Raw genomic sequence first — 23,108 nt, 5'->3', positions numbered from 1 at the left:
AATCAAATGAATCTAAACATAAACAACAGCAGAAGTGGAATGACATTGCTTCATCAGGGGGCGACATGCTGTGCAGCATCAATCATCAGGAAGTTAGCCATCCTATAAGACATGTGACATCACCGACCAGGAGTCCAATCAGGAGTGCCATGCGAGCCCGGAGACCAAGCAGCCACTCTGATTGGAGAATACACACTAGAGTTATTTTTAGCCTCGACTGCCGCTTGCTTATTGGCTGACTATGTGGTCGTGGCAACACCAGTGAGGCTTTTTAGCAGGGTGAGTTGCATACACATTTCACTCACTTCACACACACACACACACACACACACACACACAGTGTTTCCCAGGGCCGAGGTTCCCATGGAGATGGCCAAGCAGCATAGTACTGCCACCAGCTCCGATTACACCACCATACACACAACATTTAAGTGTACACATGCACATGGCATGCTCCCTCCTGTCCTTCCCAAGATGCATTTCTGCTGAGCACAGTCTTAGCTGCTAGCTGTATCCAAGGAAGTAAAACCCCATCCCACACACACACACACACACACACACACACACCCACATACCCAAACACATACACGCTGTCAAAAAAGATCAACAAGGAGACATGGAGGACAGAAGACAAGAGAGACAAGAAGACACAAGACGAGAAGAGGAACAGAAAATCTAGAAAAAAAAAAGAGAAGAGATACCCAAACATTCCAATACGCCCCAATCCCACCTCCACCTCCACCCCACCTTGACGTGTTCCTGGAGCTGGGCTTCATGTTGTCGGGACAGCTGCTCATGCTGCCTCTGGAACTCGGCGATCAGTAGCTGTCTCTGGAGCTGCTGCTTGTGTTTGAGAGCCAACAGCTCCTGCTGCAGCTGCTGCTCCTGGTGGTGGCCTGCAGGAGATTGCAAGAGTTTCATTGCCATTCAAAGTGTCGAGTGTTAGAAATAATTGGTTTACAAAGCCAAGTAGGAGTGACTGGGGCAGCAAAGGGGGGCATAGGGAGTCCAGACCTCAACCGGAAGACAAGACAAGACTCAAGCAAGCAGAGAAATTTTAATCAGTGTAAAGTCACTGCAAGAGGCTTTAAATCTCAGCTTTATTTCTGATACGGTGACAACACGGCGTAAACCCAGCAGGGTCTAATCGAACGGCGAAACCGAGAGCGTCGCCACTCACCTGGGATCTGCCCAGCGCCATGGCCTGGCTCGGAGGATGTGGGGGAGGCGGTGGAGGAGGGGGCCGGGGGAACCAGGCCGAAGGGGGTCTGCTGCTGGTGGTGGTGGTGCTGGGGCTGCTGGTGGGGGTGGTGGTGGTGGGGGTGGTGGTCCACTACGCGCAGGTCCATGGGGAGGATGGCTGTGGCGGTGGGGGGCACCTGCGTGGGCAGCGCCGCCGTGCTCACGTCCACTGGAGGAGGAGGAGGAGGAGGAGGAGGAGAGAAAAAGAGTGGGAGAGGAGAGGAGAGGAGTTTGGTTAGGGGCTACAACTTTTTGTTTCAGTTAAAAGTAAAATCAGTAGTAGTATGTCAAACTGTGCACATTTATGCTCATTGGTGTTAAGTGCAATAATCCAGAATTCACAGTAGAGCTTTCTCAACTCAAACGGTTGTGGGAAATCATACACCTACAATATTGATTTCAAAGAGGAAGCAGTTACAATAGAGGTACAAACATATGAGTGCAACTTTATCCACAGTTTCAAGTACACCTACGACTCACACACACACACACACACACACACACACACACACACACACACACACAGTGCTCATCTCCTCAAACACACATAAATTTCAGCTTTACACAGGAATACTTTGCACAATGAGGTTTCTGACACAAGACCTTTGAAATGCAGTTGGTGGGTGTTGAAGAAGTGTGTTTGTGTGAACAACCATGCGTGCGTGGATGGCTGTTTCATGAGGAATCGGCTCAATGCGTGGGTAACACATGAATGAGGCTGTGATTGTCACTGGCCATGTTTGTGTGTGTGTGGATGTGAATCCATTATTCATGTTTAAAGACTCATGTCCAGAAACAGTGTGATAGAGAGTCTTGCCTCTGAAGCCACATGTAATCCTTCTCACCTACAACTGAATCCCACAGAACTTTCTCTCCTGTGTCTCCCTCTTCCAGCATTAACTGTCTCAATAAATACAAATGGGAGTGGAATACCCAATCTTTAAATAAAACAAAACTTTACAGAATAAAAAAGGAAGACGAGCAGTGTGTGCTTCCCACAGTGAGACTAATTTCCCAGGCTAAGATCACATAGATCCAAGCCCCAAAAGAAGCCTCTATGCCCTCGGTGATACACATTGTGTATGTATGAAAGAGAGTGTGTGAGTGTGCGAGTGTGTGCTTGTCTGCGCAGTGAAGCATACTTTTGACCCCCACAACAGATTTGCCTCTGAGGGTCGCTGAGTTCAACTTGGCAGGGAAAAAAACGGAATACTACAATGTTGATTTGGAGATCCTCGACGTGGCTAAAAGCCTGCAGTCTCCTAGGGGAGACATTACAGAAAAAAAGACTTTAGGGAGACATTAACCTTTCTCCTCAATATGACAAATATCTGCTGAGGGTGAAAATGTACTAATTTATTAACAATCCAAATGTTCTCATCTCCATTAATCGCAACCAAAATAAGCCTGTGCTCTCTGATCCAAATAAGACACATGCACCCAGCATTACACACAGTATTGGTTGCTTCTTACATTGGCAAACTAGAGATTTAAGCGTATTCTACTGTTGTACACATTGGATAATAGCATTAGCTAAACACCTAAAATGTAAAATGAGAATCCTTCCTGTGTCTGTAAGTAAAGCCAGTGGCTGGCAAGACTTAGAGGAATAGCAGTGCAGAGAGAACTGTCTGTACTGTAGTGTGAGTAAACTGGATGGGAAGCTAGTCACATATACTGTACTGTTTGTGTGCATGTACACACACACACACACACACACACACACACACGGGTACATGTGCAACATGGCAACAGAGCAAAAACAATCCCCCTGCAACACGACTTTAGCAGCAGGGATTTGCTGACACGCACAGCTCTTACTTTACTTCCAGTGTGTGTGCCTGTGTGTGTGTGTGTGTGTGTGTGTAGGCAGTTATGTGGAGACGTCAAATAGAGTTTGATAGTATAGTATAGTGAGCATTGAGACTTCATTTTGCTTACTGTATGTCCAATGCTCACATTATGTGTGTGTGTGTGTGTGGGTGTGTGTGTGTGTTCTGCAGAGAAAGCGAAGCTGTAGCAGTTCTGTGTCTGATGCTGATGGAAATTGATTCTCTCTGCCATCACAGAGGGTTGAGAGGGTAGAGACACACAGTTCAGCCATAACCCATACGTCATGCAACTGTCACAACCCACGGGGACACTGCATCTACACACACACACACACACACACACACACACACACACACACACACAAGATTAGAGTGACCGTCCTATAATGTAAAGGTCACAGGTTCGATCCCCACAAATGAGTCAAAGTGTTTGTGAGCAAGACACTGAACTCCTACCTGCTCACTCACTACAAGTCATTCTGACGGATTCATAAACTGTAAAATTTATGACACAAAAATGAACAGTATTGTGCAACATCTAAAGCATAACTAACCATGGTGATTCCTTATGTGTTTCCTTCTATCTGAGACATTTATTATGTTTTCCAGTGAAGGATTGCATGTCTGTAGTGCTGTTGAAACACTGATACTAAGTGCAAACACGGGAAGAAGACATAAAACAACGTCCCTACATAAACAGTCAACATGCTAAAACCAGAGTATTAGTGCAATCAGATTATTTCTCAAGAACAACCAAACAACACAGCTGCTTATACACAAACAGAAGTATAATCCTACAACACAGCAAGGAAAACGGGAACAAAATCTCTATCAATTTTAAAGCCACAATCACTAATTGGAATACGGCATCCTGCTACTGCTTTTAAGTTTTAATTAATTGTAGACATTTTTTCAACCTCAAACTGACTGACTGAGTAATCGATACAATTGGCAGTATGTGTCATTTTACATGTGTATTGTTGTTTTACACGTGTATTGAGGGCTGTGAAAATTGAATTTATATTAAGGTAAACCGGGCAATCTAAGTTAAGGCAGATCTCTAGTTTGAGTTACTCTGGGTTAGGAAAGAAAAACAAACAAAGCATTTTTTATGAACAACTCAACAAGACGCTTGATGTCTGAACTCACAGCAAGATCCAAACCTGCTGTGTATCAATGGGTCTTCCTCTCTGATCAATATCTCCTCTGAAGAGAGCCACCTGGCACCGTGCCAAGCCTGTTGCCAGTTATCAATAGCCCCGAAACCAGAGGAGTGCATCTCTGACCTATCACAGATGTCCTGGCATCCCCAGTGACCAATGAGGAGGTGATGGAGTTGTAGTGACTTGCTGAGATAGCCAATGGGATCTCTGGTACTGGGCAGGGTTTCAGTGCGGGAGGTAACTCGACACCGCCCTATGGGACGGCAGGGAGATAAAAGGGTGTGGCCGGGCCAGACAGGCTGGTGCTTCAGTGGTGTGCGTTTGTGTATGTGTGTGCACTTGTATTACTATACTTGTGAGGACTAGTTTGAGTTCTGGACATTAGGAACAATTAGTTTTTGGTCGGTCCTCATGTTAAAAAGCCATAAGAATAGGGGTTAGGTTTAGGATTAGTTAAACCAAGGGTTATTTTGACAGGAACTCACAATGTTTCGATCCAACCTGGACCTTTGTCAAGTCAAGGGTCAAGGTTAGGCATGTATTGATGAGGATGAGGGTTAGCTGTGTGTGTACACATGTGCATCTTGTTGCTAAAATCATTCCTGATCCTTTGACCTGTAAGAAATGGGACGCATTAGAAGATGCCCCCGTTGATCATTCTGCCCATGAACTGCCTGTACTAATCATCCGCGTTATCCAAACAAACACTTTCACAATGCCCCATGGTAAACTTTCATCCCACCACCTCTCATATTCTGTTTACACACATACACTCACACACACACGCCTGTCAAGTGTTTCCACACACACCAAACAAACAACAAACATCGAGGTCAAATAAACAAAACATTTTGTTGGGCAGCCAAGCGGGTCAGTGGAGGTCAAACGGAGTGCCGCTCCACACATTGGGCCCTTTCAGAACTCCCCCGGCTCCAGCCATTCTTGTGCCATGCTGCCAAACACGCATGGAGCACCTCCTCAATTAACGCCTTTTCTACTGTAGATTTTCCCATAGGGTGCTGGAAATAGTATGGCATCTCTGCCATCTGAATAAGGGCCCCCAGGCTTTTGACGCAAAGCTCCGCCGCCCCCATTTCCTCTAACTAGGACTCTGGCTGGCCCCCGGAGTCAGCGCTGCGCTCTCTCGACCCCTCACTATTGATGTGTGGGAGCTGTTGGCGTGGCCGTGACGTTAGCCCAAGTGCCTCACTAGGCGGACCTGCCACAGAGGGCTGTTTGTTCTCACGGCGCCTGACAAAAGGGACTCCCACCCCCCAAAAACTACAAAAAAAAAGTTTACCCATAGGACATATTTTGCTGTCACACAACGTCCTTGCGCTTGGTCGCCGACAGGCCATATGATTACTTTAAGTCATCTCGAGCATGATTGTTTTGGTAAAATGTAACCTTAAAGGGGCATAAAGTAATCCATGACTTCTATGGATATCTATTGATGACTGGTATGAATTGCAACAACATCTACGGGTCTCTACATTGCCCCCACCCCTTCTGTCTGCTTGAGTTATGGTGGCCTGTTTTGACACAAACAATAAAGTCACATTTCCACAGTGGAGACGTACGCTAGCTAATTAGAGCAGTGATCCAAAGCAAGAGCTAATATATCACGGTAATATATCACAATGCAAAATGCTGTAATAATAACACCGCTTTATTATTTGCTTTTTTGGTTTGAGAACAAAATAAGTTGCGATGCCAGTTGAGCAGATGAAAATGTGTGTGGAGTAAAGGCAAATTTACTGTCCCTCGCCATAGCTTCGCTGTAGGTATCTGCAGTGCGGGCGAAGCCTGCAAAGGCTGCCGCTGTCTTGAAATTCCAGAGATTTTGTATGGGATCAAAAGTGAGTTTTGAAAGCCAGAAATCTGGCAAAGTAATCGTTAAGTCATTGGTATTAATCAACAACCCTATCAAACCCTCCGAAGACACATTATTGTCACGTTGTGCTATGGTGCAGTAAAACTCTTACTTATTGCCCCTTTAATAAACAAAACAGATGAATGAGTTTTACAAGGCTTTATGTTAGTAAGTTGGAATTTCAGGGAAGCTGATCATGATAAATTTGGTGTGAAACGCTACAACATAAAACACCGGAAATAAAAAAACTCCTGTACTGTTTCTCAGCACTAGTGTGACACTACTGTGCAACCGCAGTGTCTACGCAGATGTATGTATATATGTCTCTGTGTGTATGTTTTATGGCATTACCATGGCTGGGCAATTACACAGAGCCCAATGATCAATGGCTGGCTGCAAGGCTGAGGCTTGGCAGAATAAATACCCAATTAAAGCCACTCATCCTCAAGCTGAGAGGCTAGGAGAGAGCCAGCGACAGAGAGAGAGAGGCGGTGTAATCACTGCTCAGACCCAGCCACTCAGAGGCTAACCACGCTGGCTACCACATTAACATACCAGTGAGAGCACTAGCTGCCTTGAGATTTGGATGTTAGCAAAACAAAGCTACACATGGAGGTTGTTTAGACATACAGCGATATTTACAGAGGAAAAAAGTTACTTTTCAGTATGCTTGTTAGACAGATCCACGTCTGTTGGATAATCCTTCTCCGCAGTGTCCATGAACTAGTCATATGCACAGCGGAGGACTTGGTGGCCATTAAGAGGTTGTTAACCAATCAGAAGCTAGGGAGGCAGACACAAAAACATACATTTTCTCAATAATACAATTTTCACTTCTTTTTATCAATTAGACACCACCAAACATAGAGCAGAAATGATTTGTAGAAAATGATTTTACCACTGTGACAAAGTCTGACAGCACCCAAGTCAAAAGAGGAGTGAAGTGTCTCGCCTGACTGCCTGACTGACAGTTCACAGTCAACCAAATGGCATGAACTTGGCTCTTGAGGACCGCGGTGCTGTGGCAGCCGTACCATGGTAAAAACATGAGTCAACAACAGCTCTCTGCTCCGCTATGTAAACAATCCCCTCCAGAGGCTATAGAACCAAAGTTGATGATTAGACAAGACATGTTTACAGCAAACAAAGCCTCGTGAATGGCAGCACACACGCAGGGCAACATATAGCACCCAGCAGGGAGCGGGGTACCTGTCAGGCAATTAGCCCGGCTTACAAGGATGGCGCTCAGTGAGTGTGGCATGAGGTTACGGTGTTGGGCCAACATGGGGACAGGTGGTTACACAAGCTGGCTCACCCACACATGCAGCACTGGACCCCATAACGCAAGCATTCCCATCACAAGCATGGCCTGGCAGTCAGAATACAGGTCGACATTTATATTGCCAAAGTGTCACTAAGCAAAGCACTCAACCCAGACGCAGTGACTTCTCAGCCAATACATATGTGTATGTATTGTAGAAAAACACCTTACCGTGTAAATTGTGAAACAAAATAACCTTGATCATACTTCTAGGAAATACTCTGCTCTTGTACAGATTTCCTTTAAGTAGAAACTGTTTAAAAGGCCTATAATATTTAAGTATTATGTTTAATTATGGTTGTATCAATTGTATATCAACAAATATATCAATCATCAAAAAATACAGTAAGGACACCACACTGTTGCAACCATTGCACAGATCGACAAACTACACAACTGCAAAAACCCTTCTTAATAAAAACATACCTCACCACTGTTACATGGAAACCACCTTGTTTTAAGATTGACAATCAGTTATTTATAAAATCCTACAATGGGTTTAATAGGTTCTTGAAACTTACTCAGCAGCGAAAGACCCACAGAAGCCGTACAGCTCGGAAGTTACATGAACTTTGTTGATCCCAGAGGGGAAATTGCGTTTACTTTGGGTAAAAATGCAAAAATCCCATGGAGTTGCGAGGTTTTCCTACGACAGTCACAACGATGTGAAATCTGGCTGACCGCATCAAAAACCAACACAAACACGGACAGTGAAATGTCAGCCTCAGCCTCCTGCCCTCCCTCTCTCCCACCATCTATCACTCTCTCCCTCCCCCTCTCATTCCCCCCCCCCCCCCTCTCTCCCTCCCACTATCAGGCTAAGATCATGGAGCACACACAGAGTTATTTATAGAGCAGGATTCCCCAAGGGAGCTCCTTGCCCCACAGACGCACACACACCCGCACAAACGTATACGCATACACACATTCACATGAAACTGAGCATACACAATCAAATCCAATTCAAACATAATGAGCAGAGATCAACACAACGCGCATGATAAATACAACACTACACACACGCGTATGTGACAGCAGCATACGGCTTGCAGATTAACAGTGAGTGTAATCACTGACATAATATTACTCAGCCAGTGAGCCCCGCAGACACAGGTGCTCCCATGGGAGGGCAGGGAACGCCATGGCGACTGGTGGGAATGAGGCCAGCGGTTGGTCGGAAGGGGGAGGAGGGGTGGGGCTGGAGGCTGAGGGGGGGACCAATGAGGATAGCCCGTCGGTCCGGCACATGGCCCGTGTGTGCGCTCAGCTCTGAAGCGCTTCGGCACTTCAACAAGTCTGGGATGGGTGTGAGTATAAGTACAGTATGTGCGTGCGTGTTGATGGATGTCACATTGCATGTCAGTGGAGCGGGGCAGTTTCCTTGTTTCTTGTATGTCACCACCTCTTCGTTTTGTTTTCTCCCTCTCTTTCTCCTTCTCTCTGTCTCTGAGGTTGGCCATTCAATGTTCCCATACAGACAGACTCCACTGAGTAAAGACAGTCAATGGCAAGCACCAGGATATATTAAAGGGATAACACTTTCTCAGGCTTGTATACAGATATGGGCCTCATGCTTCAACCTCCCAATGCCTTCACTTCACCACACCTTTTCCAACTTGCTCTCTTCTACCCATTTTCCTCTCATTTCTTCAACATGTGATTTTTAAGCTCATCTCTCAACACATGGGGCACACACACACAGACACACACACACAGTCACGCCAAGACAGATGAGTAGAGCCACATGGGGACACTGCATGCAAACTGGCCACAAATCAACAAAACACACAAGCAGAAAACCCTCCTATCATCTTTCAGTGATTAAAAGGTATATATGTAATCGAGCATGGAAAACAAATCCGTGTGCAGAGACATGCACAGTTGTCAGAAGAATTTTACTCTAAAATTAGCTTTCTGAGAGCTGGAAATAAAACACTTTCTCCTACAAAATTATTGTTGGTATGAAAGTTAAACTTCATTTTTAAGTCGTCTTTTGTACTTTTTCTGCAAAAATGAGACATTTAGAAAATGGAGTAATTTGTATTTGTTCGTCATCATGTGATTAATTTGTTCTGCAAAACTGATACATTGCATTTTGGAATGAAACCCTTCACTGAAACATGCGTGTCTAAACACAAACTCTGACAGACACATTCATGCACACCTCTCTCTCTCTCTCTCTCACACACACACACACATACACACACACCCCCGACAGGCAGGCGGGAGGGACAATTGCAGCCACTGCCATCTGCTCCATTCAGTGGAAGGCTGCAGTGAGTGGTGCTGAGCGTGAGACTCCATACATCAGTACCATTCAATAAACACTGTCACTACTCAGCCCCCACACCACACACACACACACACACCAACTGAACACATACACACACACACACACACACACAGATACACTCTAAATGAACACACATACTCGCTAACTGAATATATATCCATAGAGCAAATTAATGTATGTAAACACACATGCACGCTAAATGAACATACACACACCAACTGAACACAGACACACATACACCACAACTGAACACACACATGTACACCAAATAAACACCCAAACTCATCCCTTAACACACACACCACCCATACACAAAAACACATATTTAATTACAATTAACAGCAAAATGTAACTGACTAAGGAATTTCAAACAACACATCCACATGCACCATCACACATAAAAAACACAAACAGAGAGTCGGTACACTGCGTACAACAGCGAGAGCGCTTACCCATCAGTTGCGCCGTCCGGGTATTGTGTGTGTGTGTGTGTGTGTGTGTGTGTGTGTGTGTGTGTACAGTATGGGAGAGAGAGAGTGAGTGTGTGTGTGTGTGTGTGTGTTTGTGGCTAAATGTGCGACTCTGAACAGAGCAATAAAGTCCACTGCAGGGCAAAATACAGCAGACCAGCCTGGTTTTCGTAGTCTGAACGGATCACTCTTTCTCTCTCTCTGTTTCTCTCTCTAGTGCTTCTCCCTCCGTTTCTCTCTCTGTCAATGACGGCAGTGCTCTGCTCTGCCCTCCGGCTGCCTCTCTCTCTCTCTCTCCCTCCCTCTGTTCCTTTGGTCCCCTCCCACTCTCTCTCTCTCTCTCCCTCGCTCGCTCTCTCTCCCTCTCAGTGACATCAGAGGGCAGTCTCAGGCATGTTGAGCATTTTATGGGAGTCTCTCTCCCTCTCCCGTTTCCCTCCTAACTAAAACACAAGCAGAGGGGGAGAGAGGGACTGATTGCAACCATATTCTCCTATGATCAAGTAAACACTATGCTTCTCCACTACACTATAGCAGGTTTTTTTTGGGACTGAATGGAGCTGAATGTTGTAGTTACTCACGTTTTTTCATGTGCTTGGCTGTGGGCTAGTGCTGTATTGTGCTTGTACCCTGTGTTGTGACCTCTCTCACACTCTCTCTGTCTCTGTCTCTGTCTCTCTCTCTCTCACACACACACACACACAATTGCACACACTCCTGTCTTTCCACTACTTGAAACTCCTGCTATTCACAAGCAGCCCAGCAGGACAGACAGTTGGTGTAAAGTGGGCTGTTGGCTTAATGATAATGGATGCTACTTGGCCTTGCAACTGGAACACACTTATTGCCATTTAACACTCATGCATGCACACACACACACACACACACGCACACAAAACACCTCTGTCTTTCTCTGTCTTTTCACACTTCTGTCTCTGTCTACTCCAAACACAGTAGACACCAATTAAAGCTGGACAATAATTGGCGTGATGATCAACAGTTTGAGTAAGTGTGTTCGAGTCAGGAGAGAAAAATGGAGGGACGGGAGAGAGAGGGAGAGAGAGAGAGTGAGAGAGAGAAAGAGAGAGAGAGAGAGAGATGGAGGCCTGAAAGTACATCGGGGAACCGAGGAGGAGAGATGAGGTTTTTATTGAATGATAAAAGAGGAGCGATCAGGATGGCTGAAGGATGAGCCTATCGAGTGGCATCAGAGTCCGCTGATGACAACTGCTCCCCTGGGGGCGACACCTGACAGACGGCTGGCTGTCATATCAGTGGGCGGGTTGATACTTAGCCAATGGGAATGAAGAGAAACATGCAGGGCGGGACTGTGATTGGCAGTACGGACGGGATGAAGTTGTTTTTACCCCGCCCAGTGTGTGTGTGTGTGAGTGAAAGTGAGCACATTTTGGCAAGTCCTCACTTACAGGAGAGGCTACTTTATTATTATGGCTTAGGGTTAGCCATTGGGGAATAAATGTAGTCAATGGAGAGCCCTAAAAAGAATAATAATACAAAAGCGAGGGTGTGTGTCTTCAGACCAGCATTGAAACAACTGGCCGCTACAGATCGATGCTGCATTTACTTCTCCATGACACTGATCAATAGACTAAACCTATCAATACAACAGTACGGAAGCTATTAGAGAGTGAGCGAAAGAGAGAGAGAGAAAGAGAGAGAGAGAGAATTGCATGGAATTTGCCCTGATAATTAGATGTCAAATGCTCATTATAAATATGAGGCCATCTTTCTTCACTGGAACACATGCTCACATTTCTGCCTGCATGGGGAGATGGGAGGGCGCCTTGTACCAGGCTAAAATAAGGGAATCGGGATCCAGCAATTGATCCAGAGAGATACTGTCTGTACACATCTCCTGTGTGCGTGCGTGTGTGTGTGTGTGTGTTTGCGGGTGCTATTTTTGAAGTTCAACGTAGAGTCCAGTAAGTCGGTTTGTTTGTTCAGACAACACACCCACACACCTGGCTGTGATAAGGTCTGTGTTATCAGTGTGCTGTACACTGATGACGTCAAAGGCTTCGCTAAGCTTCATGCAGCCATGACACCGATAACGGCTAATAACTGCTACTGAGCCCAGACCACAGCATACACACACACACACACTCACACACACACAAACAAACACACTTTCTCTTTTTTTAGAACAGAGAGAATCGGCCCTGACCGACAGCGCCCAATACTGTCGAATTGCTTCTGAGCAAGAGCACCTCACCTGTTTGAAAGATTTGTATTGTATTGAAAATGAGTGAACATTACTTTAAATGCTTTGATGCAACCAAAGCTGTCTCTGATCAGTTCATCCATATAACATACTTGTTTTAGTGTTAATCAGGCCAGTGAACTCTCTCTTCTGACTCACAGCACAGCCAATCAGCTGCCGGTCTCCTTTCCAAGAGCCAATGAGCTTCTGGTGTAATTTGGTGAGTTTTTTTGGGGGTTGCTGGAAGTCAAATTTCATACCTGCCAATATTAGGCTGTGAAAAAGAGGGAGATTTTCTTACTAATGGATATACATGGGGGGGGAATCAAAATATGCATTTAACACCTATTTTCTGGTGTGTTTTGTACATTTATTGTACATTATTGTACAACATACTTGCATTTGTGACCTCTCACAGAGATTAATAGCCTATGTAATCCAATCAAGAAATAACAGAATGAAATGCAGTATGAAATATAAAAAAAAACATGTAAAATATCAAATAGGACCCTAAGTAGTTTGTTTGTTTACCATGGTAGTTTCCATTTCCGTTTTCCACTAACTAAGAAAAAATCTGTTTCTATACCAGATAAGCAAGCATTCAGTCAGTGTCGATATTTCTAGATTATGTCACTTGGTTTATACAAAATAGCTAGTAAATAGCTAGTACATCTACAAGTTTGCTGATGTGGCTAGCGGGTAGAAAGGGGAAGGTCTTGCACCAAGTGGACTGAAATTTGGAAGTGTATTTCTTCTTCTTGGGACCTGTTTTCATCCATTTTCAGAGCAGAGCCAAGGAGGTTCTAGCGGAGCGGCAGGCTTGAGCGAGCGCAGTGACGAGTGACGCACGTCAGGCAGGGTCGTCTGCGCACGCTCACCTCTGCCTCTGGGTTGGGTTGCCAGGTACCACGACACATATCCCACACAGAAACTGAGAAACACCCATTTGATTTGTATCACTATGAAATCGGGAGACTAACAGGAGAAATTACCAATCGGGAGCACAGCGGGAGAAAGGGTTAAAAATAGGGGGACTGCCGCGAAAATCTGGAGTGTTGGCAGGTATGCAATTTGTCTTTCTCCATCCAAGTCACCTTCTACATGGGTGCATTGCTCTGACCTTGTGGTCCCGTATAGATCAATGGGTTGACATGACACTAACAGTGCAGCGGGGTTAGAGGTTCAATTCCCACTGCGGCCACTGATGCTAAAAATGTATGCACTCATGGTACTGTAAAGTGTTTGTGGATAAAAGTGTCCACCGAATGGCATGTGTCATTGCCAACGCACAAGGCAGCAGCATGCAGAGTGTGAGATGTCATCATTGTTGTCCAATGAAAAGCCACTCCCACCTAGACAACACCCCAGGAAGCTTTTCTCTGGGAAAATATGACCGTAATATGACAGTCTATTATGACAGGGAAGTGAGAGAGAGATAATAGAATAAAGAGGAAATAATTTGTCTGCCATGACCTGTCTCCCCTAGGCTATGCTCTTAGATGTGGAAAATAAATAAATCTTGATTTTACTTCAGCAAGACTAAAATAATGACAGTTTGCATGAGGCAAGGAAGTGTGTGTTTATGTATGTGTGCGTGTGTGTGTGTGTGTGTGTGTGTGCATCAGCATGAAGGGGTGAGGGAGGGAAAATGACTCATATGTATGAAAGGGTGTGTGTGCAGAGCTGTATATATGTTGGTGAGTGTGTATGTGCGCAAGACACAAGGCGATACGTGCGTATATCTGAGAGAGAGCGCTTGTGTAGCTATTTGCATCAGTGTGCATGTGCATGTGTGTGTGTGAGAGACAGACAAGACAAGGCGATAAGTGTGCCCAGATAAATAGCTTGTGTAGCTATCTGCATCAGAGTGAGCGTGTGTGTGTGCGCGCACGCTTGTGTGTGTGTGTGTGTGTGTGTTAAATAATGCATGTGGCGTAATGATTGCAAGGCATGCTGAGGTATACAGCGTGGCAGCCAGGCAGACGGGACTGATGAATAAGTAATGGACGGCGTCCGCCTCGTGAGTCGTAACACACACACACACACACACACATACAAACGCACACACACACACACACGAGTGTGCATCCCACCCCGTAACCAAGAGCCGGTCTCTGCTCAGGAGAAAAAAAAAAAAAAGAAAAAAAAAGACAGCAACTCTCATTGTCGTTCCTTCTTATCCCCTTCTTTTCTCCTCCTCTCTGCTGTGACAGCGGGATGGTGGGAGAGGAGAAAGAGGAGGAAAATGGTGGTGTGTGTGTGTGCATGGGGTGGGGTGGGGGTGGTTGCTTTTTTCATCCATTTCCCCCGAGAACTCCAGCCCGTCTCCAAATATGTGAGATACGGTGTCATTTATTATTGATTTGGGTTATTTATAATACACTCTCACTCTCTCTGCAACCCCCCTTTATCTCTGTTTCTCATTACCCTTTATATCACTCTCTCTGTGTCTCCCCCCCTGGCTGGTATAGCTGGAAATGTTGAAATACAGACACCAGATCTGAAACTTTAAATTCGATAACGTGTCTAAAATTATACTTTTCCGATACCTTTCTTTGTCAACTGAAAGCGCAGATCTTTATGCAATAGAGTGAAGAGTTTATAATGAGCCATGCTCAATTGACTTTCTCAATAAGAAAACAATAGGCTAATGGAAAATTGTAATAACCTATTATAATAATCCAACATTTTGAAGCTTTTTGATAGCTTTCAATAGCTTCTTATGTCTTACAATATCCTTCCCCTTGTCCTCCTCACATGTAGAGGGGCAAGTGATATCATCAGGTAAAAGCTGTTCCAATGACAGACAGCAAAATGCTCTGCTCAATTAATGGGTGTCTCTTTAAAATAATTAGTGCTCCCCTTTGAGCTGAAGCACGCATTAAGAGACCCAGGCCAGAGCACTAAGGGTCTGCTTCAGTTTACTCCAAGATAAATTTCATATCACACTTAAGCTACATTTAAAATGAGACAGTGTGTGAATTGTATTTGGTCTTGAAAACAAAGTTGCTGCACCACTGGGCTGTTCACTTGTTGTGTTTATGAGCAGCAGCACCTAACTGGCACCGTGAATCGCCATTTCTTCTCATGTCACGGCACAAGGTGTCACACACACAAAAGATGCCAATGCGCAGACACACACACACACACACACACACACACACACACTAATACCGCCACCAAAACGAACATTGGTCCAAGTGCTAGTGTCGTCTTTCCACCTCTCGCTTATGCATGCAAACATCATAGAGGCCAACGTGCACACATGTATACACATGCAAGCAGCTGAATGCATACTTCTTTCATTTGATGTCCACGTAGGTTTTATACCTGGTTAAAAATAACATCATTTTGTGTCAAATTCTACTCTAGGGACGTGCACACACACACAAACTGTTCACCATCCTCAAATCAAGTTTGCCTGAGGCTTCCAATCCAGGGTGTATGTCAAGCACATCTGATCCAGCACTAACAAGCTCTACAAAGATACCAAAAACAACAATCAACTCCGGTTCTGAACAAGACCTCAAAACATCAACGCTTCAAAAACATCTTGTTAAAAACCAGAGGAGGTAAGAAAAAAGAAATGCTCTGCGCTCTCGGCTGCATTGGGGAGCTCCGTTCATTCATATTTTACACCCTCTCCCTCTGTCTCAATGGTAATGCCTCGTGAGTCTGCTCCAGGCTTGCAGCAGACAGAGAGCCATTAGCTGTCGGCGATGCTGAACTGAGCTCATGGGAGATGTCAGCTTACTGCACTGCTCCCTGTGCACTGAGAATCACTCGGGTCACAGCCATGCCCCAATGCACTAAAGCTAGACCCACAAACTGTCTTCATGGACTGAGTGCAAGCAGAGGTAGCTACCTGTCTAAAATGGGCCTTATCAATATTTCCTAGGCATATAAACAGATGCAGAGGGACCACAGTACAGAAAGCAGAGAGGGTTACAGACATAGAGGGAGAAGAGTATCAAAAGCAGAGATGGGTACAGGTATAAAGGCATTACAGTACAGAAATGAGAGAGAGTTTATGGGATTCATATTCAGAAACAAAGGAAAAAAAACCTAAGGAAAAATAACATTCTCCATATCTTCCTGGGTAGTGTGGATTTACTGATGTATAGAAATGAGAAGGATTCTCTCATTTGCCCATCTTCAACATACATAGTCTGGTTTTGATGACTGGCAGTTTGTCCAGTTCTCTTCTTAGGGACTTCTCGCAAGTTCACCCCACATAGAAAAATAGTATGGAAGGTTGCAAAGAGAAAACGTGTTATTTTTCTTCTGACAAATGAGTTTGCGGTAAAATATAATCTAACAGTGAAGGCCATGCTCTGGCCATTAGGCTGTGGGCTCGGCTGTAATGAACTCCTCTTCCCGGACTAGAGGAGGCTAGCCTTTGGTCACGGTGGTGTTGTTGGCTAGAAGCAGGCAAACCCTTAGTGAGCTCAATGCAAAGGTCTGGACCCTGGAGTGGTCATCCATAATAGATAGCTTCCAGAAGCCTCTCCTGGATCCATATGGCCCTGCTATGGCTTTTAAAAGCTTTTACAAAACACACTTCTGCATTAACAAGTAGGTTTGTAGGAAAACGTTGGAGGGTAGTGGGTGGCTGGAGTCAAACGTACATATAATATCCATTTGTCTATCTTTACATCTGCACGTATATATAAAGACACACTGTTAAGTCACATGCAGAGGTTCACACACACCCATACAGACACACTGCTTTAAACCTCAGATATCCAACACTAAGCATTACAGAAGCTACAGCATCTAGATCTGTGGTATCCCATGCATTTCAAGCTAGAACAATAATTTTGAGCACAGGAGTCACAAACTTTAAATGACATGGCACCAGGAAAGTTCTCTTGCTCAGGACACTGCGTGTTGATGGCTTCACCTGGTGATGTGCCACAGCACTGATTGGATAGGAAAGTGAGATCCCAGATTTATATCCACTGAGTCATGGTCAAGAAAACAGAAATATGCTGAAATATGTCAGCTAGTTGCTGTTGCACTAGTTGGACACACAAAGACACACTCAGACTAATGATGACTTTGTGCATAAAGTTTCTCTCTTTCTCTCTCTCACACACACACACATACACACACACCATCTCCCTCTCCAGACGTCTAGGTCATTGCCCCGCCAGCCAGCCAGCCAGCCAGCATGGCAAAACACATACCAGGCCCTATACAAAATTCATAACCTGGTAACATGGTAAAAATGGTCTTCTTCTTTCTCACTCCATACATATACACACAAAAAAGCACACACAAGCAAACACACACTGGCAGTCCAACCTGCTATAGCTGTCAGGATAATGGCAATGAGGCAGACAAAGTAGGTTAGGGCATTGCCTGCTCTGCTGGAAGACAAAAACAAGTCTGGCTCTGAGCACTCTACCGTACTTCAGCAGACTTGAATCTGTTTAAGTGTGAGCGTGTGTGCGTGTGTGTGCGTGTGTGTGTGTGTGTGCGTGTGTCTGCCTGTCTGCCTTGAACTTGGCTGACATGAAGGCCATAACCTCAGGCTACGACTGTGAGGACTGATATAGTTAGGTACTGGTACACAGTATTTTATCCCTTTTACAGCTCCCACCTCCCTCCTTCATGATCCAATCTCAGTTCTCCTCTTTCAGTTTAAAGTTTAATGTAGTACACCATATTAGCTATATTGGTTCAGCACGGCATTTAGAGTTGTGGACTTGCTAATGGCTAAATCATTAGCTTTGGGCTTCCATTTTGACTCCAAATATGGGTCCATTTTGCTCCAATGCATATAAACCAAACTGTCAAGTGTGAGAGAGAAATAAGGCGGATGGGAGGAGAGGAGAGAGGAAGCGAGGAGTGAGAGACTGTCCTTCAGTTCATCAAAAGTTCAAGAGACCCATTTGGACTTTGCATGTGTGTGTGTGTGTGTGTGTGTGTGCATGAGCCCTATGGAGGCTGAGCAGAAAAGAAGCAGCTGCCCGCCAGCTCTTGCCTACTCTAAACTGGCACCAGGCAGGAGCATCCATGCCAGGGCGGGGAGTGGCGTCAGGGTGGGGGCAGGGTGGGAGCTGTGGGGGCCATCTGGGAAACTGGCACCAGGGCCCGAGGGTGGCACGGGCTCCTCGGCCAGCACGTGAATACCAGGCAGGTGGTCTCCCATTGGGAAAAAAAAAAGTGGTCAGTCGTGGCAAAGTGACTGTCACTGCTGTGGTGTAGTGTAGCGCTAGAATCAGATAGAGGGTGACTTTGAGATGATGATGGATATAGACGTTAAAGGAATACACTACGTTTTTGAGAGATTGGCTCATTGGTCAACTTACCCATTAAGTGATGAGAACACCAAAATCATCCATGTGTCCCCAGTGCATCATTCGCTTCAGTGCTCCATGCTAACACTTTAGCATTCACTATGTTGAGTGTCAGTAGATGACTAGCTTTATCTCTTAAGTGAGCAAATGAGAACTTGTAGAAGCTCAAAAGTTATATGGTAAGTTAAAATGATATGCGGTCAAGTCTGCCAGTTTTGTGTAAAATTTAGTCAAAATATGATACAAAAATAACTTATTGTTTTGAATCAGGGACTATTCTCCCTGTTGGCAGGTCTCTCTTCCCTACGAGACTTTGAGCATGACTTGTTTTGTTTCCATAGGAAGTGTACATGGTGGGGATGGTAGACTGTGTACAAACAGACAAAAAAACACTCACTGTGTAGTCACCTTCGATAACGCTAGTCACCTACTTTCACTCAACACAGTGCATGTCAGAGAGTTACCATGGAGCACTGGAGCGAAAAAAATCTACCTGCCAATCTCCCAAAAACCTTGTGTGTTCCTTTAAATCAACATAGGAAGAGCATGCACACATACAAATATTTACAAAGTTCATGTCAAGCATCCAGTCTCACACGCACACACACGCACACACACACACACACACACACACATGCAACACTGTGTTCCAGTGAGAAGGGGGGGAGGCAGCAGGGGCCTGGCCAGCAGACAGCTCTCTTCCCGGGGTCAAGGTGACCTGCAGACTGTGTCCTCTGGAACACACTTCTCCATCTCTCACTCTCCCTCTTTTTCTCCCTCTTTTCCTCCCTAACCCTATCTCTTTCCACTGTCTCTCTCTCCTTTTCATCCATTACATCTACAATCCTCATAAACAACAAACAAACAAACATATATATACACATACATTGCGCTCTTAAGTCTAAATAACACTTCATAATACCAAAACTTGAGGATAACCTCTAGCTGGCATGTTGCCTTAGGGACTTAAAAGGGCAGCGGTATCAGAGTTTTCCCAGTGCTAAACTCCCATATCAACAGCCACATGTAAGATATCACAAATCAAAGCAAATCAACTTGATTTTCTTCCTTTTTAAATGCATGCTAGAGCTCACTAAAGGAGAAATAGTCAAGTATATTTCAACTGTTTTTATGATTTTACATTTCAGTTTGACTTTCACACTTAATATTAATTAATAAAGTCTTATCTGATTAGTGTTAAGAAAAAAATGCAACTGAGGTCAAAGTTTAGGGCTAAATATTTTAGATTATATAATCTATATATAGATTATCCACACTCTGGATTTAAACTCCTTTCTAAATACTTTAATTCATTCAACATAGTACTACATTGTTTCAACCCTAATGTCTTTGTCAGGCAAAACAATAAAATAAATATGATCAAGATTATTATTCATTATTATTCATTATTAATAAATATTTTATCACTTAGCTTGAAGTAATTTTCTGCATCCTTCTGAGCATGGAAACCCCTTAACATGCCTTCTGGACTGTTGCAACTGGCAGTTTGCACCAATTTGAGACTAAACAGCAGAGAAGACTAATAAACTCAACTGACTGATTGACCTCACTTGACACAACTGCAACATAAAATCTCAGCCTCTTCTGACAAGGGAAACTAAAATACAATTCTGTCGGAGAACCTTTGATAATTGGAGCCTTAATCATTACTTGGGTTTATTATTTGTGAATTGAGAGTTAATTTTAGAAAGCAGACTAGGCAGCAGAGTTGGCTCCCTGGCAGCATGTTAGAGCTACCATATTAGAGCTGGGCCAGACATGTTCAGTGCAATCAGAGAGAGAGAGAGAGGGAGGAAGTATGGCGGGAGAGCAGGAGGAGAGAGAGAGAGGGAGAGAGATGGAGACGGAGAGAGCATGTAAAAATCAGAGGCCAAATGAGCATAGAAATAGAAATCACACACTGAGAAAAGAGGGAGAGAAGATAGGAGTTGAGTGTAAAAGCAAGAGAGAGAGGGGAAAAGAGTGAGGGTGATGAAGTGTGTGTGTGAGAGAGAGAGAGAGAGAGAGAGAGAGAGAGAGAGAGAGAGAGAGAGAGAGAGAGAGAGAAAGAGAAAGAGAGGCAGAATCTGTTCCTCTCCACTTCCCTGATTTCCCTTCCAGAGTTTTGAAATGGTAATGAATCTGCTTATATTTGCATAACGTGCCTCTCTCATCACTCTTTTTCTACTTATCCATGTCCTCTTCTCCTCAAATTGCTGTTCTCCTCCCATGTTTTTCTTCCTCTCTCTCTCTCTCTATCTCTCTCTCTCTCTCTCCTCATCTCTTTCCCCCCCCTTCCCCCCTTCCCTCCAATCTCCCTGTCAGGTTCTTAAGTGCTCATAGATAATTGAGGGCACTAAATAAAGACAAGCTGTTCATTGGGAAGACAGCGGCTGGTCAACAGGTCTGCCACTTCCTGTATGACCGGCCCTCACGCTCTCTCTCTCTCTCTCTCTCTCTCTCTCTCTCCCTCTATTTGCTCGCCTCGACTTCTCATTCCGCTAAGCCTTAATATCAGCGCTCTGCAGACAGAAAATGAACATGCTTACAAAGACTCGAAGCTTAAAAAGCCACTAGTCACGTATGTTGACGAATACCGACTGCGCACACCCAGGCCCATGATGACAGGGGTCCTATTGAAACCTATTGGTCTCCATTCCTCCTCCTCCTCCTCTCTCTCTTCCGCCTCTCCATCAATCGCACTCCCTCTCATCTCCCCTCCTCCTCCTCCTCCTCCTCCTCCTCCTCCTTCCTCCTCACTTCTCTCACCTTCCCTCCCTCCTCCTCACTCCCTGCAGCGTCTGTGCTCTGACAGTTATGTGTGAGTAGAGCGTGGGCTGCTGCTAATTTGTGCAGAGTGGGAGAAAGCTGTTTTGGCTGGGGGAGAATGAGCCCAGTTTAGCCTATACTGTGGAATGGACGGACAGGGACAGACACACACACACACACACACACACACACACAGATACATGTTAGACCAGCCTCTAGTGTTGGCTCCCTCTCCCGTTGTCACACACACACACACACACACACACACACACAAACAAACGCTCCAACACACGTGCACATTTGAGTGCGGAAGTGACTGCAGAAGGTGATATTACTTCTGTTCCTCTCACCACCCCCTTTGCAGAACTTAGTCACCCTGGTTAATATGCACCCAAATCTGTCTCAGCCTTCCTCATCATCCCCCCTCCACCTCTTTGTCCTCCTCTTCATCGCTCCGACACATCAGTCATCCATTCTGGCTGACACTCATCCTACTTTTGATCCTTGAGCGAATGACTCACTGAAATGGAAACACACACATACAAGCACACACACACACACACACACACACACACACACACATAGCGCTGACCCCCAACTGATGCCGTCGCGATGGCTTCTGTGAGAGTCGACTTCACAACATAGGACATGGAATGAGTTCTATATAGTCTATATAGACTCTCTGTCTCGCTCCAACATGCACAAACACACACACACACACACACGCACACACACACACACACACAGAAAGTGTTGCTGTCGCTCTTGGCAAGCCATTTAACTAATTCTAACACATCTCATGAATGTGTTAACAGAACATTGTATTTCCTCCAATAAAATGATCTTGTCCTTTTTTTGGGAGGAAGTACAACATCTAGTTATCACGTTCATAGGATGTGTTATAATTAGTCAAGCTGCTTGCCAAGACAGTTTCTGAGATGCTGGTCGTGTTTTAAGAGAGGAATGTTTCATCTTACCAGAGTTTGATGGGAGGCCTACTTACTGCTAGCGGGGCTGTTGAGATGGATTTGTTTGCTTGAGAGAGAGACAGTGTGTGTGTATGTGTATGTGTGTGTGTGTGTGTGTGTTAGGAGTGTGCGAAGATGCTACTATTTGTATTTTTTCTGTAATATCTGTAATAATAATGATGAATAAAAATAATAAGCATTTGCTCAACCAACCAAATTATCTGTATTTGTAAAAATCTGAAGGTGGGTGGGGCTTAAAACGGAAGTGGGTGTGGTTTAAAAATCCCCCAAATTCTTAGCTTTTTCCCCCCTTGCAATCATTAACATTGCTATTACATTAAACTTGTGGTTTTATGATGATTTATCAATAAAAATTTATAAAAAGTATAAAGTCAAGTATAAAAACAAAGTTTTTTGTTAAATGCAGCTTTTTCAAGCTGTATTTAACAACAGCCACCTAGATGTTATGTAACCTAAACATAGGCTTTTATAAACAGACTCGGAGAACAGGGAGTCTTGTTGATTCACTCCCAGTCAAGCCAACTTCCTTCTTAAAGTCTATCAGCAGAGAAGAGGAGAGGAGCAGAAAAAGACAAGAAAGGACAAGGACAAGAAAAAGAGAAAAACTGGCCTTAACAATGCTAAATTAGC

General features: G+C 44.6%; 1 protein-coding gene across 2 annotated transcripts in view; it reads right to left on the bottom strand.

Moving 5' to 3' along the window:
- Nucleotides 1-10,374, bottom strand: part of hdac4 (histone deacetylase 4) — a 73,911-nt gene extending 63,537 nt beyond the window's left edge. Inside the window, exons 1-3 of one of the 2 annotated variants that reach the window (XM_071544435.1) lie at nt 10,177-10,374; nt 1,181-1,411; nt 748-896 (exon numbers count right to left, since the gene is read on the bottom strand). In XM_071544435.1, the coding sequence (XP_071400536.1) occupies nt 748-896; nt 1,181-1,411; nt 10,177-10,180 (384 nt within the window). In that variant the 5' untranslated portion in view covers nt 10,181-10,374. Of the gene's footprint in view, nt 1-747; nt 897-1,180; nt 1,412-1,601; nt 1,624-10,176 lie in introns of those variants that run through there. The other variant, XM_071544436.1, reaches the window with a different exon arrangement.
- Between the last annotated feature and the right edge of the window lie 12,734 nt (nt 10,375-23,108).

This window comes from Centroberyx affinis, unplaced genomic scaffold, assembly GCF_046629955.1.
Source record: "Centroberyx affinis isolate AG114_WGS23_722 - 3 ecotype Tasmania unplaced genomic scaffold, CSIRO-AGI_Caff_v1 ptg004576l_1, whole genome shotgun sequence".
NCBI lineage: Eukaryota > Metazoa > Chordata > Actinopteri > Beryciformes > Berycidae > Centroberyx > Centroberyx affinis.
The sequence above is the reverse complement of the archived record's forward strand: the minus strand, read 5'-3'. Positions and strand labels throughout refer to the sequence as shown.